At 44.9% G+C, this 27,638-nt stretch overlaps 1 protein-coding gene across 2 annotated transcripts in view; it reads left to right on the top strand.

The window, feature by feature from the left end:
- The first annotated feature begins 5,605 nt into the window (after positions 1 to 5,605).
- MPPED1 (metallophosphoesterase domain containing 1) overlaps positions 5,606 to 27,638 on the top strand; it is a 419,956-nt gene continuing 397,923 nt past the window's right edge. Inside the window, exons 1-2 of one of the 2 annotated variants that reach the window (XM_029600130.1) lie at positions 5,606 to 5,833; positions 22,008 to 22,189. In XM_029600130.1, the coding sequence (XP_029455990.1) occupies positions 5,682 to 5,833; positions 22,008 to 22,189 (334 nt within the window). In that variant the 5' untranslated portion in view covers positions 5,606 to 5,681. Of the gene's footprint in view, positions 5,834 to 22,007; positions 22,194 to 27,638 lie in introns of both variants that reach the window. The other variant, XM_029600131.1, reaches the window with a different exon arrangement.

Below are 27,638 nucleotides of genomic sequence, written 5' to 3'. Positions count from 1 at the left end.
GCCCAAGTCGCTTGCTGCTGCTCCCGCTTCGGAGGAACCTATGCAAGTAGGTCGCTCCCCACTCTCGCCAGAAGAAAGAGCAAGACGCCGCATCCAAGGACTTTGCCTTTACTGTGGCGGCAAGGGACACTTCCTCGCACGATGCAAGGAGCGTCCGGAAAACGCTCGAGTCTAGGAGGTTTGGAGGGGCTACTCCTAGGCTGTGCAGGTTCAGCTCCTCGATGCACAGTTCCCGTAACCTTGATATACCCCGGAGGGTATTTTCATACCATGGCTTTTATTGACTCAGGTGAAGAAGGAAATTTTATTCTGCAGGACTTAGTATGGCAATTAAATTTGCGCACAACACCCCAACGTCCACCACTACGTGTCGCCATGCTGCCAGGGGTCTTCTCTGAGTCTACTACCCCTCTGACGCTCCAGACTGGTATTCTTCACTCCGAAGAAATCACACTCCTCGTACTGGAGAAAGCGGTGCACCCTATCATCCTTGGGTTACCCTGGCTTCAGCGTCACTCTCCAGCCATCCAGTGGGACACTCTTCAGCTCACGAAGTGGAGTCCGTTCTGCTTCACTCATTGCCTCAAAAGACTACAACCACATCAAGTCTCATTGCACACTACGGCGCTGCTACTGCCCGCACCCTACCAAGATTTAGCTGAGGTATTCTCCAAGGAAAAAGAAGAACTACTTCCCCAACACCGACCTTTCGACTGCGCCATCGACCTACTGCCAGGGAAAACTCCTCCTCGAGGTCGTGTCTACCCTCTCTCGCTCCCCGAAACTCAAGCCATGTCACAATACATCACAGAGAATCTTGCTAAGGGGTTTATCCGCCCCTCTCGCTCGCCTGCCGGAGCAGACTTCTTTTTTGTTGCCAAAAAGGATGGGTCCCTCCGACCATGCATAGACTACCGGGGATTGAACGCTATCACTAGGAAGGACCGATATCCCCTTCCACTAATCTCGGAACTATTGGACTGGATACAAGGGGCCAAGTGGTTTACCAAACTCGACCTTAAGGGGGCCTACAACCTAGTCCGTATTTGCCCTGGCGACGAATGGAAGACGGCCTTCAATACCAGGGACAGGCATTATAAATATAGGGTAATGCCTTTCGGACTATGCAACGCTCCAGCCGTCTTCCAGAACCTCATGAACGAGGTACTGAGAGAGATGCTAAACTCCTATTTCATAGTCTATCTCGATGACGTCCTCGTCTACTCCAAGGACCTAGACTCCCACCACCGTCATGTTCGTTGGGTACTCCAAGTCCTTAAGGATAATCACTTGTATGCCAAGCTGGAAAAGTGTATGTTTGACTGTGAATCCTTGCCATTCTTGGGATATACAATATCCTCTACCGGATTTCAAATGGACCCCGAGAAAGTGGCTGCCATCCTCAACTGGCCCCGGCCCACCGGACTCAAAGCTTTGCAATGATTTCTAGGCTTTGCTAATTTCTACAGACATTTTATCCCCCATTATTCACGCCTAGTGGCTCCCCTTTCAGCTCTAACTCGCAAGGGAGCAGATGCTAGGTCTTGGCCCGACATCGCTATCCAAGCCTTTGTAGACCTCAAACAAGCCTTCCTCGCTGATACCTGCCTACGCCACCCTGACCCCCAGCGTCCATTCATAGTGGAGGTGGACGCCTCTAATCTCGCTGTTGGAGCCGTGCTCAGTCAGCACTGTCCTGGGGGACAACTCCTGCCTTGCTCCTTCTACTCTAGGAAATTCACACCCGCTGAATGTAACTACAGCATAGGAGACAAGGAACTCCTAGCAATAAAACTAGCTTTCGAAGAATGGAGACAGTGGCTAGAGGGTCACGCCACCCCATTACAGTTTATACTGATCATAAAAACCTTGAATTCCTCTCACAGGCACAAAGACTGAATCCTCGACAAGCCAGGTGGTCGCTCTTCTTCAGTCGATTCAATTTTTCCCTGCACTATCGACCCGCCAGCAAAAACATCAAGGCAGATGCCTTGTCGAGCTCTCCGAGCCGAAAGAGGACACGGACACCCCTCAGTTCATTTTAGACCCTGCCAAAGTCCACATAGACACTACTACCATCCAGTCCCAGGACCAAACCGTTGTGCCCAAACGCTTGCCCAAGAAAGTGCTAACTTGGGCCCACGACTCCCTAAAGGGAGGCCACGCTGGTAGGGATAGAACTCTTGAACTGTTGAATCGTTATTACTGGTGGCCCAACGTGCGCAAAGACGTCCACACGTATGTCAGCTCGTGCCCCACTTGCGCCCGACAAAAACCCCCAGTCGGAACTCCCTGGGGCCTGTTACAACCACTCCCGGTACCCACAGAACCCTGGACACATCTAGCAACAGATTTTATGGTGGACTTGCCTTCCTCTCTGGGGAACACAGTGATATGGGTCACTGTCGACCGCTTTTCTAAAATGGCCCACTTTGTGCCCCTACCCAAGCTCCCGTCAGCTCCTGAGCTAGCTCTGTTGTTCGCACGCCACATCTTCCGTCTGCATGGGCTGCCCATGGACATCGTCTCAGACCGAGGCCCGCAATTTACGGCCCGGTACTGGAGGGCCTTGTGCAAATGCTTTAAAGTCCACCTCAGCTTTTCTACAGCCTTCCACCCACAGAGCAACGGCCAAGCCGAACGGATGAACCGCTCTTTGAAAACCTTTCTCCGAGCCTTTGCAAACGAAAAACAAAATAATTGGGCCGAGCTCCTACCCTGGGCTGAGTTCTCGTACAACAATCAAGCCCATGCAGCCACCGGAAATTCTCCGTTTCAAGTTGTGTATGGGCGGCAATTAAAACCGCCCTTACCTTTGGCTATCCCCCTGAGCTCTCCAGCAGTACATCTATCAGCTCAACGCTTGCAAGCTCTGTGGAAAACCATCCAAGATAAGCTAATGGCCGCGTCTCGCACTGTGAAGCAAGTTTCTGATCGACACCGACGCCCAGCTCCCATCTTTCAGCCTGGAGATCGGGTCTGGCTCAGCACCAAAAACATCCACCTCAAACTACCCTCTAAAAGGCTGGCTCCCAAGTTCTGCGGACCCTTCCGCATAGCCGAAAGAGTAGGGTTGGTGTCCTGTCGACTACGACTTCCTTCCTCGATGCGCATCCACAATGTTTTTCACGTTTCACTGCTGAAACCACTGTTGCTCTCCCGCTAACATCGTAAAACTCCAGAGGTCACCTCCCCTGCGGTAACTGACGACACCACATTCCATGTCCGCGAAGTGGTCGATGTCCGTTTCCACAACCGACGTTGGGAGTACCTCCTAGCTTGGGAGGGTTGTGGAGACGAAGAGAACTCTTGGGAGCCCGCCCGAAACATTTTGGACAAATCCCTCCTCCAACAATTTCATCTAGATCATCCCGGGAAACCAGGACCTCGAAAGAGGGGGCGTAGAAGGGGGGGGGGGGGTACTGTTGCAGTCCCCACCGCTTCCTTCCCCATCGGGCTCGGGGCCTCTTACCTTCCCGTGGACCGCGGAGGAGGATCCCCTGCTCCTGGCCTGCCTGACCGCGTGGTTCCCGGGCTTCCCTCGGAGGACTCCTCGCTACGCCCTGACCATGCTTCACTCGAACTGGGGCTCCCATGCCTTCCTCCACGCCACAAGGACGGACACCGGTCTCCGCCCGGGACCAGCTGCATGGCTCCGGCCCTGCCTCACGAAAATGCCGCCGAAGCCTCTCTGGACTCTGCCCACCTCAACGGCCTCGCACGCGCGCGAGGGCTGGGTACTTCAGCCCCGGCATCCGGAAGTGCTGCTCCGCCCCCGAGGTGATGTCACGCTGCGGCTAAAGTATATAAGCAGACTCCGGACTTTTTCACTTCGCCTTGCAACGAGGTTCACACAGTTCCTCTGTGCCTTGAGTTGCTGCTTATCCTTCGTCTCGCTGCTGATCTTTGGTTTGACTTCTGCGTGTTCCTGACGACTCCCGCTTGCTGCCTGCTGACTCCGGACTGCGCTTCTATTGCTGATTCCTGGTCTTGACTTTGGCTCGTTCCTGATGCCTCTGCTTGCTGCCTGCCTCGACCCCGATCTGCCTACTGACTCCGGACTACACCTCTGCTGCTGATTCTTGGTCTTGACCCTGGCTTGTTCCTGACGTTCCCGCTTTCTGCCTGCCTCGACCCCGGCCTGCCTTCTGACCCAGGACTTCTGTTCCGCTGCTGATTTCTGGCCTTGTCTCCGGCGTCTCGACCTTGGACGCCAGTCTTGCTGCTGATTCCCGAGGCCTGCTCCTGTCTGCTCCTGACCTCTCGTCTAACCTCGGCCGTGGCCCTGCGGGGTCCCTGACCTCTGGACTTTAGTACTCCGGCCAGCCTTGGCCCAGTCCTCCTTGCAGCCTCTGCTCCTGCCCACGGACTCTTTCAGACTCTGGGCTCCAGTCCTTGGTTTCCTAGTCCTTGTTCCACTGCCTGGCAGCTACCTACTACGTCTCTCGCCAAGCCCCGTGGTCGTTCCCTACGGGCGCCTCCTGGGGTGCACCGCACCACGCGGGTGAAGTCCTCAGCCATCCTTCACCCCCTCTGCCTACCGGCCATACTCTTACCAACCTCCCGGCCGGCCCAAGGGTCCACGACTCCGCTTGAACGCAACAATTTATCTATTTTCAGGTAATTGTATGACATTTACTTAAAATTAAGATAACATTATATATGTCACATCTGATTTTTTTTTGTTGTAATAGAGTATATAAAATGATTGTATTCAGTAAACTAAACAAATATGACTTAGAAGTCATAACAGACACATGTAATCAACCCAAAAAATTTATTTTTGTATTGAATGTTGTTACTTTAAGTGGAGTCTGTGCAGGATTTAGGTATCTGATCATTTTGAGGATGAAAAATAAGCTGTAACTTAGGATATCAAATGTTAAATTATATTCCAAAGCTAGATATATTATTGCAAAGCTAGATATATTTGATAGACCTACAAGAAATGTATTCTAATATAAAGGTGATTAAAACAGAATTTAGGTTGTTGACAATGGAGAAAATATGATATTCATTTGCAAGCATATCTTTTAGATGTTCTTGCAAACCTATATTATAACAATGCAATGTGGGTGATTTGTCTGCTTCAATAACATCCTGTGATCATTGAATGAACAATTGGCTGCATTTACAATTTCTTTTGGAAACCCCCCTGCAATTCTTTTAAATGGAGGTTTTGAGACTAAGCTGATACTTTTTAGCAATCTCAAAAGCTTTTTTTAAACTCGTCATGTATAGGCTTGATATCTCTTTACATTATTTAGCTTTGGTATAAACGTTCATTAATATATAAAAGTAAAATGAAGTGTGTTTACTAAACTTTGACATTCTATTCTGAATCAAGGAATACCATGGGTTTAATTTTTTAAGTCTAAAATATTGCTGCATGTTACACCATGTGTTCTGAAGTCTTTTTTTATTATAGTGTATTCATCAAGTCACTGAGTTGGAAATGTTTATAATGAGTTCTTTGAGCTGTTAGCCTATTTTTTTCTAAATCTTTGCTTGAAGTTAAATAAAGCAAATCCCAAACAGAACATAAAAGTTTGACAGTTAATCTATCTCCTCAATCTGCTTTTATTTTTTAAAAGGGGAGTGTTCTATGAGCTAAAGAGTTGCAGTGGTCTTCTGTCGATATGACAAGATAGCAAAGATGATTGTTTGAATAGAGTGCAACTATGGCTTTCACCCATTCGCACATTATGGCAGCAAGAAGACATCACCATGGTAGAGTCATAATTGAAGTGGATGAGTACAGTTCAAACCCCACACAGGCTTTTACTTTCTACAACATTAACCAGGGACGCTTTCAGCCCCCACATGTACAGATGTAAGTATTTATAGTTTTGTTACTTAGCTGAGTTTTATAACTTGTCTCACTTGTTACTGATTTGTCAATAGAGAATTATATAGACTGTTCATAAAGAACTGATAATTTTTTTATTGCACTATTATTCCAAAATCCTAAAAACTTGCATATGAATATTAAACGTAATCACATGTAACTGATGAGTAAATTTTTAAAGGGGTTATGTGCTGAAAAATAGCATATATGTGTGCAGGCATGTAATTACATACATGCCATTTCAGAAATATTGAAAGTGCTCACATATTTTCAGTTTTGCATGCACATTTATTAGCACAAAAAGGTGGTGGTCTAGAGGTGTTCTGGGATGGGGTCAAGAGGTACATGTAGAAATTGCTATGTTATAAGAGATTAACACATATACATTATGAACTTATTGTACACTTTTAGACCTGTTAATTGACTAGCGCAATTGAAATCAGAATTGTCGGCAGTTTTTGGGTGGGAGGTCTGGATGAACTAGGAGCAGGTGTATTTCTTAATTTAGACAGTTTGAGAAGCCACCAGAGGTGGCAGTAGTGAGTAGAAGATGTAGCCTGGCTGGGCTAGTATTCCCCAGGGTGCTGGAACAGCAGTTCCTCCGGTAGCAGTGCTGTAGTCGAGAGAACTGAGATAATGAGTACAATAGAACATTCACAGAGTCCCAAATATGGAGAAGCCCCGAGATAGGGAGAGTTGGCCCTCGAGGAGCGAGTACCAGATCCCTAGAAGCAGAGAGACTTGTTGGCAAAGTATTCACACAGCGGTTCCACATAGGAGATGGCACTGGTGCTGGAACGGAGGCAGGCCCTCGAGGAGAAAGTACCTGGTTCCAGGGAGACAGCTCTGAGGAGTGGATGATAGTAATACTCACTGATGGTGTCTGTAGCGAATTCTTCCCAGTAGAAGAGGAGATAGATGCAGGCAGCGGGTAAGGGAACATGGGCCCTTGAGGAGCGAGTACTGCTTACCTGATAGCGACCTGAAAGAAGCAAAAGAGGCCCCCGAGGAGTGGGTACCCCGTTAGCAGAAAGAGTCCAATGGAAGTTGGAAAGGCAGAGTAGCTGGGTACGGAGAGCGAATCCCATCCATAAGAATCCCCTTGCTAACTCAATTGCTAGCAATAAACTGTAGGCTTAAATATCCTGGCAGCATGATGTCATCACAGGGGGACGCCCCTGAGGAACGCGCCAATGAGGAAATAAGAATGAGGGCCGTGCGGCGCATGCGCCCTAAGCTACCCGTAGAATATGGTGGGAGGCAGCGCCCAAGCCGGTCCAGGTATGCCAGAGAGGACGGCAGGCGAACGCCGCAGCAGCCAGGTATCCGTGAAGAGCAGGAGGAGTTGCAAAAAAGGAAAGGTAGGCAGAGTGAAGCCGTCGGGAAGTGACGGTCGCAACAGAATCGTTCTCTTTCTTGGTCAGTTTAAATTGATCTTGGAATAAATATATTTTAAAGGCATAAATAGCCTTTGCCATGGCAATTGCAATGGCGCATAGCTTCAGGAATACAAAGCACATATTCACTAATATGAGAACTGCTAAATTGTTACAGCTAGATTTTAAATCCACTGCGCGTGGGGGAAAAAGGGGGGGTTACGGGTGCGGCTGGGTCTTGCATGCGCTGTGCGCATTTTAGAAGAGGCCCAGCCACGCGTGTAACTCTCATTTCACGCACAAGAGCCAGACCTTTATCAAGGGGTGGTCCCGAGGTGGGGAGGGGCGGTCCAGGGGGGTGGAGTGGGGCGGAGCTGGAGGCCGCCGGTACAGCAGCCATTTGCTGCTGTGCCAGGGGATCTGGCACGCACAACTTACGCCGGATTAGGAGCTGGCGTATGTTCGGAAATAAAGAAAATAATTGGAGTGGACTGGGAGGGAACTGGGGGAGGCCTGATCTCGTCGCCATGTGTAAACTGGGCAAATCCCCACCCTCCGCGCTGGCCCGGATTTTATAACATGTGCGTGCTGGCGCATGCATGTTGTAAAATAGTGCATCCATGTGCACGCACAGGGAAGCATGCACAGGGAAGCACGCACACAAGGAGGCGCACAAGTATTTTTTACAGGAAAAAAAATAATTTTAACAGGATTTTAACAGGAAAAAAAAGAAGGGACCATATAACAGAAACTTTAGCAGAACTACATTGGCTACCAATTGAATACAGGATCAAGTACAAAGCCTTATGCACAATACACAAACTAATATATGATAAAGAAGCAGACTGGCTAAATACAGCTCTAAGAGTCCATGTCCCACAAAGGAACCTTCGTTCGGCTAACAAAGCACTACTAACAATCCCTACAGTAAAATCAGCAAAACTAACCCAAGTAGGAGAAAGGGCCTGATCACTGGCTGTGCCCTTTCTATGGAACACAATGCCCACTGAACTCAGATTACAGAGTGATTTCAAATCCTTTAAGAAAACCTTAAAGACATGGCTCTTTAAGCAAGCCTTTCCAAAAGAGACAGTGGGGTAGAGAGAGAGAGGGAGAACGAAAAAATGCAGATAAACGCAGCTAAGAATAAATGGCATCACAATATTATAAATACACAATGCGGTAGAGAAATAGACATAAATAAAGTACATCAATAAACTTTCCCAGACTGATCCATCACTACCCAAAAATTTAACTTTATTAACGATATTGTAACCGTTTTTAGTTGGCACTTGTTAGAATGTACGATACATACCTATATATACCTATTTGTGCCTATTTGTAAACCGTTGCGATGGTACTTAACTTAGCGACAGTATAGAAAAGTTTTTAAATAAAATAAAATAAATAAATCTACCCTATACGAATAGAATTGAAATTTGAAATCTGTGTCTGAATTTAGAAAACTGCCTTACTGGCTGTAAGACTTAAATTGAACTGATTGAGAGTTGTTGAGTGATGCCATCTATATAGAGGCCTCAGAACATTCTTTTTTGTTTTTTTAATTCTTTATTTTATAATTTTTTAAATTCAAATATACAAGAAAAATACCATTTCCATAGCATGATTATAGAGTAACCAAATACTTTTCAAAATACAATCAAAATATTGTATATCTGAAATTTAAGGGAAAAAACCATTACAATCACTTTTCATATGAAAAATTAGAGGCTCATAAAGAAACTTCTGAAACAAATAGAAGATTTCAAACAGATAATAAGAACAATAGCTTTACATAGTTTAAGCTGGTATTATACTATATATGCCTTTTTGATAGTTTCTCACTGATAGGTATCACACTTGTCGTCGATGGTTCACAAATAGACAATGGAGAGGAAGCAGTAGGTTGTTAAGCATCCACAAACTGTTGACGCTTTACAGGTTGGTAAAAAACATATTCATGTTCCCCTTTTTTTATTTCGCATCTGCAAGGATACTGTAGGAAGAAAGTATATCCTAATGATGTTACCTTTTGCCTTAGGGCATGGAATTCTCTACGTCTTATTCTAGTAATAGGGGCTAAGTCAGGATATATTTTTACTGGCTGGCCATGAAACATTGTTGGAAATTTCTGAAAATATCTTTTCATAACATTGAGGTAGATCTTAAATATGTACGCGCGTGCGTACTTTTGTTCGCGCATCTGGCGCAAACAAAATTACGCCGGATTTTATAAGATACGCGCATAGCCGCGCGTATCTTATAAAATCCGGGGTCGGCGCGTGCAAAGCTGCGCAAAATTGGCAGCCTGTGCGTGCCGAGCCGCGCAGCCTGCCTCCGTTCCCTCCGAAGCCGCTCCGAAATTGGAGCGGCCTCGGAGGGAACTTTCCTTCCATGTCCCCCCACCTTCCCCTCCCTTCCCCTATCTACCCTACCCCCCAGCCCTGCTTGAAGCAGGCGTAACTTGCGCGTGCCGCCTCGGCATCCCCCAGCACAGGCCGCAGTGCCAGGGGACTCGGGACCGCCCTACTGGCCCGCCCCCGAACCGTCGCCAGGCCCCCGAACCCGCCCCGGACCACCCCCTGACCCCAGATATGCCCTGAACATGCCCCCTCACGCCCCTTTTAAGAAGCCCCGGGACTTACGCGCATCCTGGGGCTTTGCGCGCACTGGCAGCCTATGCAAAATAGGCGCGCCAGCGCGCAAGTGCCCTGCGTGCGTAAATCCAGCAGGATTTACGCGCGCAGGGCTTTTAAAATCTAGCCCATTGTTTATATCTTTAACCATGGTAAAAGATACAATCAAAGTATTTCTGTGAATAACATCCAAATTTCAATCTTCTAAAAAATTAGACAAATTAGTTGGAACTGGAGATTTCTTTAGTAAGAAATAACACACATTAACTGAAGGTACTTCTTCCTCAGAGTATAACAATACTTCACTGAAATATTTTTTTAAGAGAGATATAGGAAATTTCTCCAAAAACATTCTTAATGGTTGTAGAACCTTCTAGAAGGTTCTAGAACCTTCTACAATTTTCTAAGTTTCCAGAAGCATTTTTTTTCTTGCAAATTAAATTCTCTTTCAATCATATTCTATACTTCTTTCAAAAAACTATGATAAAGAAGATAAAAACAATTTTATATAAAAATACATAGATTTTGTTAAAATCTGAAACTTCAGGGCCTTTGTGGGTCATTTTAATATTATCTGATTGAGATGAAATTTTACAGAGAGCATGCGTGAGTTCATTTAAAAGTTATCATCACCGTGTATTATATAAATCAAATAAATAAAAAATATCTTATCAAATTATGTATAATGTAAAATTTGAATATCAATTTTCCGAGATGTCATATTGTGTGTGTGTGTGTGTGTGTGTGTATGCTTTTTATTAGAAAATTAGTTTTTTTTATGTTGCTGAATTTTCTTAAAAATATCCTAAATTGATATTTATGCTATATATGAAATTAGATACATTTTGCATATTTTAAATGTTTATGAATAGGATATAATACATATGAGCATAATATATTCTTAAATAACTTTGTGAGGCCAAGAAGCATCTTTTCTCTATAAAAATAAGAATAATTACATCAAGAATATTACAACTTCTTTTATATATTTGGTTTTTATGATTTTTCCTGATTTCTCTCAAGCTACTCAGATTAGTAGGAAATCTTTCTTAGCTCTTTGTAAAGATGTGTTAGCACTCGGTGCAATGTTTATGTTAAGGTTTCCTTGTAAATGCTTTGTTAGGTTAGCTAACGGAAAGTTTATCTTTTATATTCCAGATTAGCTTCAGGTTTTTTTAACTCTAGGAAGGCTTTAACTTCTAGTCTCATAGGACCTGTGTAGAATGTTTATTATAAATTAATGATGCAACCAGTAGTCTCGTAATGCTTTTTCCTTATTTTTGTTATTCCTTGCTTTTTCCCCTTTATTTTTCCTGTCTCTCTATATTTTCCTGATGGTGGACAAAATTATGTATAGATTTCTTTTGCATAATATAATTCTTTCCTTTTTCTTTTCCATATTTCTGTACAAAGTGTTCTTTGTAATTATTGTTAAAATTTATAAATTAAAAATTAAAAAAAAAGAATATGAATATGATGAACAGATGAAACTGTTGTGGATGGCTAGTTAATGAGTCAGAAGTAGCTATCCTTTTTCTATTCTTCCATAATAGCAATGACATTATGATATGAGAAATCTAACAAATTTAACCTTTCCTAAGAACATAAGAACATAACAAATTGCCATACTGGGTCAGACCAAGGGTCCATCAAGCCCAGCATCCTGTTTCAAACAGTGGCTGATCCAGGCTACAAGAACCTGGCAAGTACCCAAACACTAAGAAGATCCCAAGCTACTGATGCCAGATATAACAGAGGCCATTCCCTAAGTCAACTTGATTAATAGCAGTTAATGGACTTCTCCTCCAAGAACTTATCCAAACCTTTCCTAAACCCAGGTATTCTAACTGCACTAACCACATCCTCTGGCAACAAATTCCAGAGCTTAATTGTGCGTTGAGTGAAAAAGAATTTTCTCTGATTAGTCTTAAATGTGCTACTTGCTAACATCATGGAGTGCCCCCTAGTCCTTCTATTATTCGAAAGTATGAATAACCCATTCACATCTACTCGTTCAAGACCTCTCATGATTTTAAAGACCTCTATCATATCCCCCTCAGCCGTCTCTTCTCCAAGCTGAACAGCCCTAACCCCCTTAGCTTTTCCTCATAGGGGTGATGTTCCATTCCCTTTATCATTTTGATCACACTTCTGTGTACCTCCTAAGGTGCAACTATATCTTTTTTTAGATGTGGTGACCAGAAATGTATACAGCAATCTAGTTGCAGTCTCACCATGGAGTAATATGGAGGCATTCTGACATTTTCAGTTTTATTCATCATTCCCTTCCTAATAATTCCTAACATTCTGTTTGCTTTTTTGACTGCTGCACCACACTGAGCCGACAATTTCAATGTATTATTCACTATGATGCCTAGATCTCTTTCCTGGGTGGTAGCTCCTAATATGGAACCTAACATCATATAACTACTGCATGGGTTATTTTTTCTCTATATGCAACACCTTTCACTTGTCCACATTAAATTTCATCTGACATTTGGATGCCCAAACTTCCAGTCTCACAAGGTCCTCCACAATCCGCTTGTGATTTAACTACTCTGAATAATTTTGTATCATCTGCAAATTTGATAACCTCACTCGTCATATTCCTTTCCAGATCATTTATAAATATATTGAAAAGCACCGGTCCAAATACAGATCCCTGATGCACTCCACTATTTACCCTTTTCCACTGAGAAAATTGACCATTTAATCCTACTCTGTTTCCTGTTTTTTAACCAGTTTGTAATCCACGAAAGGACATCGCCTCCTATCCCATAACTTTTTAGTTTTAGTAGAAGCCTCTTCTGAAAATCCAAATACACTATATCTACCGGTTCAACTTTATCCATATGTTTATTAACCATTTTAAAAATTGAAGCAGATTTGTGAGGAAAGACTTCACTTAGGTAAATCCATATTGACTATGTTCCATTAAACCATGTCTTTCTATATGATCTGTGATTTTGATCTTTAGAATATTTTCCACCATTTTTCCCGGCACTGAAGTCAGGCTCACTGGCCTATAGGTTTCCGGATCGCCCCTGGAGCCCTTTTTAAATATTGGGGTTACATTGGCCTCCCTCCAGTCTTCAGGTACAATGGATGATTTTAATGATAGGTTACAAATTTTAACTAATAGATCTGAAATTTCATTTTTTAGTTCCTTCAGAACCCTAGGATGCATACCATCTGGTCCAGGTGATTTGCTACTCTTTAGAAGCAAATAATTAATTTAGGGGCAGATTTTCAAAGGCTACGCATGTAACATATGCCCGTAACCTGAGAAAATCTTCCCCTGCGCGCTCCGAGCCTATTTTGCATAGGCTCGGCGGCACGCGCAAGCCCCGGGATGCACGTAAGTCCCGGGGCTTGCAAAAAAGGGCGTTCCGGGAGCGGGGCCATGGACGGGGCGCCAGCCAGGGGGCGTGCCGGGGGCGGGACCAAGGCCTCAGGCACAGCCGCCGTGCCAAGGGATGGCACGCCGGCAGCTGGCCGGCGTGCACAAGTTACGCCTTCCCAGATGCAGGCGTAACTTTTGAGATAAAGGTCAGGAGGGGGTTTTAGTTAGGGCTGGGGGGCGGGTTAGATAGGGGAAGGGAGTGGAAGGTGGGGGGGCGGAAGGAAAGTTGCCTCTGAGGCTTCTCCGATTTCAGAGTGGCCTCGAAGGGAACGTGGAAAACCATCGGGGCTCCACTAGGGCTCAGCGCGTCCAAGGTGCACAAGGGTGCACCCCCTTGCACACGCCGAGCCTGACTACTCTGTTGCCTCTCTCCAGCCCTGGACCTCTGCATCACTTGACTTCACCGTTGCTTCTCTCCAGCCCTGAACGTCTGCTTCGTCTGACCATCTTTTTGACTCTCTCCTTGTCTAGACCTTAGCCTTGCTTGTCACTGCTTCCAGATTGCCACCAGCCCTGATCCCAGCTCGCTTAAAGATGCCTCTTCAGCTTTTGTCCTGGACGTGGTTCATTCAGGCTTCGGCCTGCTCTTGCTCAGGCACCCTCTGTCAAACTGTGTTCCTATTGGTGCCAGGGTCTGTGGGCTCCGCCTCAACCAGTACAGACTGATACCTACACTAGTTGCTCCCTCTGGGCTGACCTCGATCCACCCATCGATGATCATTCATGTAAGCCACCTAAGTCCAGCCAGCCCCGGCACCCAAAGGCTCAACCCGCGGGGAACGAGGGATGGTATTGGTGAACCGCCAGCCAGCTTCCGTCCATCAGCCCTCTCTGCCTGCCGATGGTAGTGACCCGTAGGATCCCTCCTACGGGTAGCGTCAACCCCACCTCAGCCCAAGGGCCCACCTCTGGTGCAACACCAAAAACGGTAGAAATTCTTGTTCAAACAGACATTTCTCCAACTTGGCAAACAAGTGGTTGTCTCGGAGTTGTTGCAATACTTGCTTCACTTGCCGTCGAGTAATGAGTTCTTTGGAGTATATAAGCACGTCGTCGAGATAGACGATTACTGATGAGTGAAGCATATCATGGAGGACCTCATTCATTAGGTTTTGAAAAACCGCTGGGGCATTACACAACACGAAGAGCATGACAAGATACTCGTAATGCCTATCAAGAGTATTGAATACGGTTTTACACTCATCACCTGGGCAGATTCGTACCAGGTTGTAGGCACCACGGAGATCGAGCTTGGTAAAGACCTTAGCCCCTTGTAGGTGGTCTAAGAGTTCCGGGATGCGTGGAAGTGAATATCTGTCCTGACAGGTGATGGCATTGAGACCACGGTAATCTATGCAGGGTCTGAGAGAGCCGTCCTTTTTAGCGATGAAAAAGAAGCCGGCCCCCGCTGGCGAGGTCGAAGGTCGGATAAAGCCACGATCCAAATTCTCCTGGAAATATTGTGACATAGCTTGCGTCTCTGGAAGCGACAGGGGGTAGACACGTCCTCGAGGAGGCATGGTGCCGGTAGCAAATCAATGGCACAATCAAAGGGGTGATGTTCCTGGAGGAGTTCTTCCATCTCCTTGGAGATGACATCCATGTATTCAGAGTACTGTGGTGGCAGAGACAGTGGAGTGTTGGGCAGAAGGATGCATGGCTGGGGTAAACCTGGCAGGCATGAAGAGAAGCAAATCAGACTCCAGGCAGCAATTTGAAGGGTGTCCCACTTGGTGGTTGGAGAGTGCTTCTGGAGCCAGGGTAAGCCCAAGACAATGGGGGTGGATGGCCTTCCCCAAGACAAAAACGAGATCTCCTCTGTATGAAGAACTCCATTGTGGAGAGTCACACAGCCTGGGAGCAGGGTCCCATGGATGGAAGATACCCGTAGGGGTGGTGTGCGAGGAAGTACCGGAAGCCGCAGCTGTTGCACTAGATCGGGGAGGATAAAGTTTCCTTCCGCCCCAGAGTCAATAAAGGCCAAGGTAGAAAACTTCCCACCAGGATACTCCAGAGAGACTGGGACGGTGTATTGGGGAGCAGGGTTCCCGCAGCATAGGGTCAGCTCCCCACTGGCCCCTAGGCTCTGGAGTTTTCCGGCCGCTTGCTGTACTGGGTCAGCAAGTGACCCTTGCCTCCGCAGTAAAGGCAGAGGCCTAGTGAACGGCGGCGCTTCCTCTGCTCTGGAGTAAGTGGGCTGCGACCGAACTGCATGGGTTCTTCCCCTCAGTTGGCCTAAGATTCAGGAGGTAGAGCGATCGGATGAGAGGAGGAGGGAGCCAATGGAACCAGTCTCCAAGCAGGCTTGACTTCTCGAGCTCATTGCTGAAGCCGGCAGTCTATCCGCCCTGTGAGGTCTATTAAAGCCTAGAGGTCCTCCGGGAGATCTCGAGCAGCGAGTTCATCTTTTATTCATGGAGCCAGACCCTCTAGGTAAATACTTCTCAAGCTGTCCTCTTGCCAACACAGCTCCGATGCCAGAGTGCAGAATTGGACTGCGTAGTCGACTAGAGATCGAACCCCCTGACAAAGATGAAGAAGCTCTGTAGCTGCAGTAGACTGCCGGCCTGGCTCATCGAATACCAGCTTGAAAGCATGAAAAAACTGCTGCATATCCCCAAGCAAAGGGTTGCCTCACTTCCATAGTGGTGAAGCCCAGGCTAGAGCTCGACCATCCAAAAGAGAAAATATTTATGTTGTCTTAAACTGGTCTGATGGGAACTGCACAGGCTGTAGGGTGAACCACATGAGACAGTGGTTCAAGAATCAGATCTCTTGCATAGCATGGCAGTGCAGGCAAGTGTAGAGATGCAGCAGGTCCTGGAGCAGGAACTGGAGCCGGAGGCGGAGTTGTAGTTGGAGGAGTAGCATCTAGGTGGTTGGCTAACCTCTCAACAGTAGCCGCCAAAATGTCTAGGCACTGCTGCTGCTGTTGCAGGTGCTGGGCCATGCCTGGGATAGCCTGGAGGTCAGAGATGTCCACCGGGTCCATGGCCTTAGCAAACTGTTATGAACGTGGACCCTTGGACTGGCTAGAGTACTGGATGGATCCACTGAAGGAAGACCTACAGTGGGACTCGTAGCCGGAAGGTGGGACTGGACCAGTAGACCGGATAGGACCTTCACCTATACCAGCCCTCGCTCCCCGCAGATTGAGCCCTTGGGTACAGGGGCTGGCAGGACTTAGGCGAGGGTCTCCTGGCAACGAAGAATCTGAAGAACAGTTCGGGTCAAGGCAGGCAGAAGCATGGGAGAAACGGAGACAGTCCGGAGGTCGTGGCAGGCGGCAGCAGTGTGAGACGGAGAACCAGGCCAGATGTTGGGGCAGGCTGAAGACAAGCGAAGCCAGAGGATGAACCAAGGGTCAGGAAAGGCAGCAGAAGAGAGAGCAGCAGAAGCCAAGTCGAAGTTGAAACCAGGGAATCTAGCCAAAACAGGAACAGGAACTGGACCAGGAACTCGGGAGCAGGAGCGGAGCAGAGGCAGGAACATGGAGTCAGGAACAGAGGTGGAACAAGAGTACGGAGTCAGGAGCAGAGCTGGAACAGGAACATGGAGTCAGGAACACAGGAACTGGAGAATGCAGGGACAGCAACTAGTTACTCGGTGAGTTGACCTATTGCCAAGGCAGAGAACACAGATCCAAGCTGGGCTTAAATGGCCTGGGCATCTGACATCATCTTCGGGGGCCGGGCCGAGGTTTCCCGCCATGGTCCCTTTAAATTCCAGCCTGCCTAAGGGGTGGAGCCAGGAGCAGGAAGTCAGCAGCGTCTCCCTCGTAGGGAGAACGCTGCGGGAAGGCCCTGCTGCGGCCAGGAGAAGGTCGCGCTGAGAAGCGAAGAGGGGCAGCAGGTAAGGGGGGACCCAGGCATGGCCGCCTGCGGCCGGGGTTCACAATGCCTTCGGAGTCCTCTCCTGGGGTTGTTAGGTAAGGTTTGCAGGTGAACCTTCCGGTCCTCTTCTGCTGTGAAACTCTAAGAGAAAACCTCTCGTTACCCTGTCTCTTGACTCATAAACAAAGTTTGAAATCAACAACATTATTGAATCAAAAATAGTAAGAAACTATTTAGTGGACTGGCTGAGAATCTCAGTGCCCCCATTCTGGTCCAGAAGACCCATCTTCTCATCCCTCACAAGCCCAAGAACAGATGGCCTGGAGGCCCCTGGGAGGGGCTTAAGAGGAGAGTACTGTAATATGCTGTTGACTGTGGGGTGCTGCACAGTGGTCAGCATTCCATACCTCAAAGTCCTGAGTCCAGCATGGTTCCTGGTATCCTGATCATCTGATGCATCCTGAAGCTCTGTCTAAGGGACTTCACCAACTCAGCAGGCCATCATCACTGCTTTCCTATGAAATAAGCTCAGTCCTGTGAGCTCATGCCTGAGGAACAGGTTTTGGTTCCATGTGTTTCTGTGCATTGCTGTTCTTTTTGCTGCTTTCACCTGTAACTCAGCCTGACCCTTGACTCTGCCTTGTCTGCTGCCTATCCTGATTTCTTGTTTGCCTCTTGAGTGTGTTTGAACTTCACCTGCTCTGACCTTGGCCTGCCCTTTGACATTGCATAAGCTCTGCCTACCTTGACCCTGCCTGTCTGACTATGCCTCTGTCTCCTGATTCTGTTCTGGTACCTAGGTCCTGACCATCAGCTGCTGTGTGTCCACCTCTAGCCCTTTATTTTATAAAACTAGGCACAGATATTTTATGCATTATATAATTGTATTATGTGAACATAATAACCCTCAGTTTAAGTGAGAGGCGGGTAGTTTATATTGGTGACTGATGTATGTGTGTATCTTGTTTACATATTTGTATGCATATTTCCAAACACCAGTTCACCCACACCCTCATCATGTGCTCCAGACCCCCCACCAGAAAACTGTAGACAAAAGAGAAGTCAGATTTAATTTTCATGACTTAATTAGCAGGTATAAAAGCATGCATGTATATTTGATGACATATGTGCATACTCCATATATAAAATATAAAAATGTGCATGTACTTCCAAATCCCATCCTGGAATACCCTCGTATACAAATACTTTTCTGTGTAGCAATAAGAAGACACACAATTCCTGCCCTTCTGAAAATTTGTTTTCATGCACAGAGACTACTTACGTGGGTATGTGCTGACTTTACATGCACAACCCCTGTGTAACTCTTTGAAAATGTATCTCCAAAAAAGCTAGGGATCCAGGTAACTATTGATTTACAGAGACTGCATTTCCTAATTCCTAAATCACACATTTCTGTTAAGGAAAATAAAGCAAGATCTAAGAAAATGAACTCTCTATCACTTATCATGGATGTGAGCATAACCACTATGAAGATAAACATTTTACTTGGAATATTGTTTATGCTTTAAATGCTTCCTATAAAATTGGCAAGATAACTACATTTCTATGATAAAGGAAGAGGCCTTTGGTAGTGATGAATACTCTTACAAACCGTAATGAGAAGGAAGACTTTGGTCTCCCCAATGTATATATATCTATCAACATGCCATACAAATAAAAAGCTATAATTGCATGATTCATTGAACCAAGGGAGAAGCATTGGGTAACACTTGAAAAAGGATAGACCTTAGAGAAAAGGGATTGCCAGTTACACTGGATATCCTGCAGGGTCCACATTTGCTTATTTGCATCTCAATCTTCATTTCTTCAAAACTGATGTAAAGAGATTCCCTTGGGTTCTCCATTCACTGGCTCTGGTCTAAGACATGGGGTTAGGAATTAGAAGAGGAGTGTGCTATTTTCCTACATCACACTCTGTTAGGTTGATTGGAATGGTGAGCACAAAGTCAGGCAGAGTGGGAGTTCAGGGTGACATTTTTAGTTGGACTTGGAGCAGCTTTGTATTTTTTCTTTGACCCCTATCACTGGTGGGCCAGGCCTCACAACCTAGTGTTCTCAGGATAGAAAGGAGGCAGTATACCATCTTAGTCTGCAAACTGGCTGGAGATATTGCCTCAGTGTTTTTGCAGTTTGAGAAATTCTAGATTTTAATTTTTGGTTTTTGGTTTATTTTGGATCCTTTAGTCCTTGTTCAATGACAGAAAAACATTGCCTTGGGGAAGGATCAGGATAAGAGAAACTCTCTTGTTCTATCTCACATCCACTGGATGGATGGGGTGATTTTGGAGTGAGTAGTTGAGTATTTTGTGGAGATTTTTGTCTTTTGTTTTGGGAGGAAGTTTGCTGTCATCCAAGAGTATGGTAAAGAGAAATGCTATTTTTTTCTGAAAGATCTCCTGTTTACCATATGAAGAGAAGGACTGTAATAGTTGTTTGTTCATCCGGAGACCCCACTGGAGACTCTACCCTGAGAGAAGAGAGGAAATTTGGGATAATCTGAAATAAATCTAGAAACATATAGAAAGAGATTCCACTATATCAAGTAGACCTCTGCCCACCTGGAATACTTGCCTTTCCATGGCTTTAAGGGAGAGAAAATCTCAGGACCCCAAACCAAGGGGCACTTTCACAGATACAGGAAAATAACTTTGGGACATAGGTGTAACTACTGCTAAGTTTGTATAGTGCCAGTATATTACTTTGCAATATCTGCAGTACAGTTTCATTTTCAAATACCCATCCAGAGTGTCCTGTCTGCTTTATTGGTACCTACAACCATCCACAGTGTACATCTATTGAGATAGAAAATACAGCAAGAGTGACCCCTAACCTTGGTCCTAGAGGTCTATCCTCCCCCTCTCCATTCAGAGAATCTATGTCCTGGGGCTGGACTGGTTCAAGAAAACAAACCGGTAGCCGATTCAAGATGGCTGTCAGCAAAGGAAACACGTAGATGGATCGGTGTAAAACAAGGTATTTATTGAAGCTTGCCCGACTCTGGCCGAGTTTCGCTCAAAAGAGCTGCCTCAGGGGCTAATATAAACAAATAAAATAACACACATACATATAAAATTGAGACAACAAATAAAATGTACATCAAGCCTAAATACATTATGTAGTTAAAACCAATAATCATAAATCATATAAAACACACATAAAATCCATAATATATAAAATGAGGTGATCAAATAAAATGAAATGATCAAATAAAATGGATCACAGTGTCGATATTGATATATATGATTAGAAATATCAGCTTGACAAATATTGCGTGTCACAAATATAAATGTCATAATTGTATGTGTGTACTAATTACAAAAGCATACACTTGAACTGGAGATATGAACACAGGGTGTGCACTTATAGACAAAGTAAAAACCAAAAATAGAAATATGGAGAGAGCAGAATAAAAAGTATAAATTAAAAATGAATAAATAAATAAATAAATATGGAATAAAAAAAACGTGTATTCAGGTTTAGATAAAAGATGTGTGGATGGTATTAAAACTTGGTTGAAAATATGTAGGAATAAAACAAGTACCTTATAAGCCAATCGATTTGGCTTAAAACATCAAGGTAAACATGTAATGAAGACAACGATGATTGTACAGCAGATTTCTCGAAAATAATATTCAAATGAGATCCTTTTGAAACAGAGGTTTAAAAATATAAGTATTATATAAATTCAAAAAAGTAATCAGAAATAATAAATAATGTGTAACAATGTACTGAATGATTGTCTGTGAGAGAACTTGTCTCTAAATGAATTTAAACAAGTGAATTTATAACTGCTGATTGGTAAATACTTGAATAGACTCAAGGACCGTGAAGGTGGAACTGTTCACTATTCGTGGAATCCGACTGCACAAATTTGGCGTCAAATATCGGCGTCTGAATGTTAATAAATGCACAATCTTATTTGATCATTTCATTTTATTTGATCACCTCATTTTATATATTATGGATTTTATGTGTGTTTTATATGATTTATGATTATTGTTTTTATCTACATAATTTATTTAGGCTTGATGTACATTTTATTTGTTGTCTCAGTTTTATATGTATGTGTGTTATTTTATTTGTTTATATTAGCCCCTTAGGCAGCTCTTTTGAGCGAAACTCGGCCAGAGTCGGGCAAGCTTCAATAAATACCTTGTTTTACACCAATCCATCTACGTGTTTCCTTTGCTGGGGCTGGACTGTACAAGGACTTAGTCCTGGGAGTGAATGTGACTCCTGGCTTCCTGGATAATACCAGAAGAAGGGCTACACTAGGTACCTAAAAAGCAATAATTGACAAATTATCACCTTTATTCCCTCAATATGTATCCCTTTATAGGATAATCATGAATTCTGAAGTATTTCTCAACATTCTGGTCTACTACCACCAGGAACTTAATATTCTTGTTGTTATGAATGCATGAAAATTGTTCAGTGTACTAGAACTTTTATTTTGAATACTTGCATCTGATACAAACATTTGAAAAAGAAAAATTATTTTAAAAAATAAATGTTTAAAAAATTGATTTTTTTCCTTTATAGATTTTACACAAGTCCTGCATACATAATTAAAAATCTTGGATATGATTTTTCTTGCTGCTAAAACTATGCCTCTTACAAAATTAACTGATTGATATGTCCAATATTTTCAGGGGATTAATTTTCAATGGGTGTGGGGGAGTGTTTGCCCAATTTCTTAACATACAGTTTGTTCAAGTATGGAACTATTTAAAAAAAAACATCAATTTTGCACACACACAAATCACTGCATATGCAAATTGTTCACCATTTTGCTTTAATTTATTTGCAGTTCCTAAATCTAGCCCATTGATATTGATTTAGAAAAATTATAATCTGTGGCAGTTGATACCTATTTAATATTTTTCACAGGGTAGATCCAGTACCTCATGATGCCCCAAAGCCTCCAGGATATACTCGGTTTGTCTGTGTTTCTGATACTCATTCGAGAACTGATCCAATACAGATGCCATACGGAGATGTTCTAATCCATGCTGGTGACTTTACTGAACTTGGACTTCCTAGTGAGGTGAAAAAATTCAACGACTGGCTTGGTAAGTAATAACCATTAAATTATATTTTGCAAGAATATGTTATTTTATGAATATATATTTTAATAATATAGAATACATCCCATGCAATTGTACAATGGTTGTTCAGTTGTTTATAAAATGAAATATGATCATTATTTCTTTAGGTCCAAATTTACACATTCAGAAATTAGAGAACCAAGATATTTTTCCCACTATGTTATTGCATTTACTGATTTAATAACATAGGAGGATGAAGTATTATGTAATGGTCAGAGCAATAAACCATGCACCAAGATCATTTCATGACTTATGAATTCATACCCTATTCTTCCACTGATTGAGAGTTTCCACAAGTCACCTTAGTATATCCAGCTATAAAAAGACGATGATGGTATTGATACTATTCCTTCTGTCTCCCGGTTGGTAAGCAGGATTGAGAACTGGTACCCATGGACTGCATGTATATGTCTGAGTTATTAAATTATAAAGAAGTTTATGCCCAAATTAAGCTTTGAAAGGATGTTGTGATGAATTGAAATTTGGGAAGGTCAAGTGACTCTTTCAAGTACAAGCTTGTCATCTATTCTTCAATGTCTGAATAGCATCAAATATGTAATTAATGAGCATAAAATGACTCATTTTGGGACTGACTCTACTCCGAACCAAAGAATGCATTATCAGCCTCTAGAAGATGTAATAGGGCAATTTAACAAACTAAGGGGGTCATTTATCAAAATACGATAAGGCATTTTCGCATGCGTTAAGGGCTTATCGCATGTGAAAAGCCCTGTTAACGCATGCGATAGGCCCTTACCGCATGCGAAAACGTGTTTAATGCATGCGATAGCACCATATCATATGGTGCAATGCAAATTCAGAAAATAGGAGGAGTTAGGAGTGGAGAGTGGGCTGGGTTAGCCTGTCTATAAAGAGCTATTGCACAGCTGATTTTAACTACACCTCTTTGAATTGTGTTAGGCTGTGTGATAAGGTTTCATTGCCTTTTGTGATGTCTCCTGTAAGGCCTATTTGAGGTGAATTGAAGGGTCCAGAGCCTTTTTGTGAGAGTATGAGAGAGAGAGAGAGAGAGAGAGAGAGAGAGAGAGAGAGAGAGAGAGAGAGAGAGAGAGAGAGAGAGAGAGAGAGAGAGAGACTGGTCATAATGTCATCCCCATAGGTAGGTATTTGTACCCCTATGGTAGGCCCACCTAGTGACTCGAGGTGGGGTTTAGGTATGAGTGTAGGGTGTTAGGGGCCACTTTGACATTCTATGTGACACATACGAACAGAACAGTGGTCTCTTGTGAAGATTTGATGACCTTCGGAGTGAGGAAACTCACTCCAAGATGAGATTTGGGCAATGTTCTCTCCACCTAGCTTGATGTTACCCAAGTAGAGAGTCCATCAAGCTAAGTTGAGAGAACACTGCAGAAATCTCATCTTGGAGTGAGTTTCCTCACTCCGAAGGTCATCAATTCTTCACAAGAGACCACTGTTCTGTTCGTATGTGTCACATAGAATGTCAAAGTGGCCCCTAACCCCCTTCACTCATACCTAAACCCCACCTCGAGTCACTAGGTGGGCCTACCATAGGGATACAAATACCTACCTATGGGGATGACATTATGGCCAGGCTCTCTCCCTCTCTCTCACTCTCAAAAATGGTCCACCCAGTGGTTATATGCAGGAAATACAACAGGTCTGACACCTATCACAAATTCAGATAATGTTATCACAATGTGCACTAACTTAGCTCTTCACATAGCTAATTAGCACAAATTGCAATAAACTGAATTTTTGCATAAACCACGCCCCTTTTGCTATCGCATGCGGTACTTACTGATAAATCCAGGTCTAAAGCATATCAAATCTCTTGGAACAGATGGCTTATACTCCAGAGTTCTGAAAGAACTACAAAATGAAATTTTCTCCACAACCGGACCATCACTATGGAACTCCATTCCCCCTGATCTGAGACAAGAACCATGCCTACCTACATTCAGAAAAAGGCTTAAGACTTGGCTGTTTAAACAAGCCTTCCCAGATTACATTTGAATGACAGCAACATCCTTATAGAGACTTCACAATTTATTGTAAATAGTTTATTCTTAACTGCTCAATTATCTTGCTCTTACTCTTTCCCACAGTTAGATTAACCCTGTTTTAAGGTAACTTTATGACCTCTTTGCACCTGTTTAAGTTTCTGTTTTTTATTCACACCCTCTGTTATCTGTAAACCAGCATGATGTGATTTTTAATCTCGAATGCTGGTATATAAAACTCTAAATAAACAAATACATAAATAAATAAATAAATAAATAAATAATACTAATAATTTGTAACAGTCATCTATTGTTCCTGAAGACTGGAGAGTGGCCAATGTAATGCCAGTCTTTAAAAAGGGCGCTAGCAGTGATCCAGGAAACCATAGACCTGTGAGGCTGACATCAGTGCCAGGAGAAATCATAGAAACTATTCTAAAGGATAAAATTACAGAACAGATAGATAGACATTGTTTAATTGGACACTGTCAACATAGATTTATCCAAGAGAAGTCTTGCCTCACCAATCTGCCACAGTTTGGAGTGGTTAATAAACATGTAGTTAATAGTGAGCCTGTGGATATAGTGTATCTGAATTTTCAGAAGTTGTTTGACAAAGGAGCTCATGACAGACTCCTGAGAAAATTAAAATGTCATGGGATAAGAGCAATGCCTTTTTGTGGACAGTAAACTGGTTAAAAAATGGGAAACAGAGAATAGGTCTAAATGGTCAGTTTTCTCAATGTAAGTAGGTAAATAGTGGAATGCCCCAGGGATCTGTACTTGGACTGCTGTCTTTTACCATATTTATTTATTTATTTTATTTTGCAGTCTTATATACCATCATTCCAAATGAAAATCACTAGATCACTACAGTTCATATTGATCTGGAAAAGGGAATAATTGTTGCAACGACCAGCCACGGGTTCCGTGGCTGGCTCCCCTTACCTCCTCTCCGTGGCTCTGGCGGCTTCCCTCAGCCATGCGGCACGGCCTGCCTGACCATGTCTGACCGCTGCCTGGAACTGACCTCTGCCTGCCTGACCATGTTGACCTCTCCAGACCTGACCTCCGCCTGCCTGACCACATCTGACCACTGCCTGGAACTGACCTCTGCCTGCCTGACCAAGTTGACCTCTCCAGACCTGACCTCTGCCTGCTCTGACTTCACCAGACTGAACTCAGGTATTGACCCCTGCTTCGGCTGACCATTCTGAACTTTACTCTGACCTTGAACCTTACAATACACTTGGACACCCTATTCACGCCTCCTATGACCTTTGGAGATTGCCGCCTAAACATTGACCGCACACCCTTGTTTTGTGGTGGGCACAACCTTGAACTTTCTCTCTCGGAGACCCTGCGAGGCCCACCTAAGACCAGGCGGCCCAGGTAACCAAGGGCTCAACCTGAGGGAACCCCGGGTTGCTATTGGTGAAGCTTCAGCTAGCCTCTGCCTCCTCCTGTGCTCTCCCTCCTGGTGACAAGCACTCTCCGGGTCCGACTGGAGGGCCGTACAAATCTTGCACCAGCCCAAGAGTCCACCTCCAGTGCAACAGGTTGCAAAGGCCATGGACTTGGCGGAGTCCTCCGCTTTACAGGCCATTCCTGGCTTGGCATCCAAGGTACAGGAGCAGCAACGATATCTCAAGGCCCTGTTCACCCCCCTGGAGCATCTGCACACCCGACTGGATTCCCACCCTGAGATCATTCAGAAGCTCCAGTCAACTCTGGACCAAGTGGTAGCAGGTCTGAATCACCTTGCTACCCGACAGGATTTCCTGAACAGGTTAAACGTTCCACTACCTTCCTCGGCGGCTCCCGTGCAGACCCCTGACCCTGGACGGGCACCCATCTCCCTACCAGCGCCGCCTCACTACTCGGGAAACCCCAAACAATGTTGCGGGTTCCTAAACCAATGCCAGATGCATTTCACTCTTCTGTCTGCTCTTTTTCCGAACGACTTGGTCAAGACAACATTTATCTTGTCTCTTTTGGAGGGCAAGACTCTGACCTGGGCCTCCCCACTCTGGGAACGTTCCGATCCACTGCTGTCCAGTCTCCAACAATTCATGTTCACCTTCAAATAAGTCTTTGATGAACCCGGCAGGCTTCCCACGATGGGCTCCGACTTGTTGCAGTTGAGACAAGAGAATCAATCCCTGTCCGATTATGCAGTTGAGTTCCATACGCTGGCCATGGAACTGGACTGGCAGGGGAACAGCCTACACGCCATTTTTTTGGAAGCGCTGGCACCCAGGCTAAAAGACGAACTTGCCGCACGGGAAATCCCTATGTCCCTCGAAGGGCTGATGGACCTAACGGGAAAATTGGATCGACGACTGCAGGAGCGGGTCCGAGAAAACTGACCTAATTTGAAGAACCGCTCGAGGGTCTCATTTCTCACCATCTAGAACCACCTCCTGCTCTCGGAGAATACCGAAGAACCTATGCAAATAAGTCACGCCCATATATCGGAGGAAGAGAAATCCCGTTGTCGCCAGCTCAGCCTATGCCTCTATTGTGGGAACCAGGGTCACCATTGTCTTCTATGTCCTGAGAAAAAAGAAACTTCTCCACGTCAAGGGATCACGGTATCAATACCCCTCGGCCTCACTATGACCTCCATTGCTCCTGTTGCCGACCTCAGTGGAGACATCCTCCATCAACTTTGCTACTCAGGCCCTAGTGGACTCCAGCGCAGGGGCCAACCCTGCGCTGGAGTCCAACAACTCCCAACCTGTTACATTGAGGATTGGTCAAGGCCACTCGGAGCTCATCTCCTTTTATGTTCTTCCTACAGCGGTTAACACGGACATTCTGTCCTTCCATAGCTGCAAAAACATCAACTTCAGTTTGACTGGGCCACAGCCGATCTTATTCAGTGGGGACCTCAATGTTCAGAGTCCTGCCTGGACCAGATTGAATCTCCCCGGTCTCTAAATGTGGCTACCACCCTTACCAACCTCCTTCCTTGCCGAAGGACTCAGGAGACCCAGACCAGATCCAGTTCACCTCGGAGGGAGGTCCTGAGGATGGCCGAACATGAAACCCTCATCAGGAAACATAACTAAGCCCTGGAATGTTTTTTATGCCTCTTGTCCTTCAAGGAGGATGAGGTCCAAGACCTTCATACACTCCTGCAACAAGAGAAGGAGAAGCATTTCCTCCCTCCGTATACAACTGGTGCTCCAAGTAATCTTAGAACACCTTTTCTTCCATATCCTGTGGGACCTCAGGCGGTAGACCCACACGACCTCGAGGGGATTTGGTACCCCACCCAATGGGACTCTCTGAGGGCCTTGAGGCGGGGGTACTGTTGCAACAACTGGCCACAGGTTCCATGGCCGGCTCCCCTTACCTCCTCTCCACAGCTCTGGCGGCTTCCCTCGGCTGTGCGGCATGGCGAGGATGCTGTCACCGCCCAA

This window comes from Rhinatrema bivittatum, chromosome 4, assembly GCF_901001135.1.
Source record: "Rhinatrema bivittatum chromosome 4, aRhiBiv1.1, whole genome shotgun sequence".
In the NCBI taxonomy this organism is placed as follows: Eukaryota; Metazoa; Chordata; class Amphibia; order Gymnophiona; family Rhinatrematidae; genus Rhinatrema; species Rhinatrema bivittatum.
This window is presented reverse-complemented; position numbering and strand designations above follow the sequence as displayed.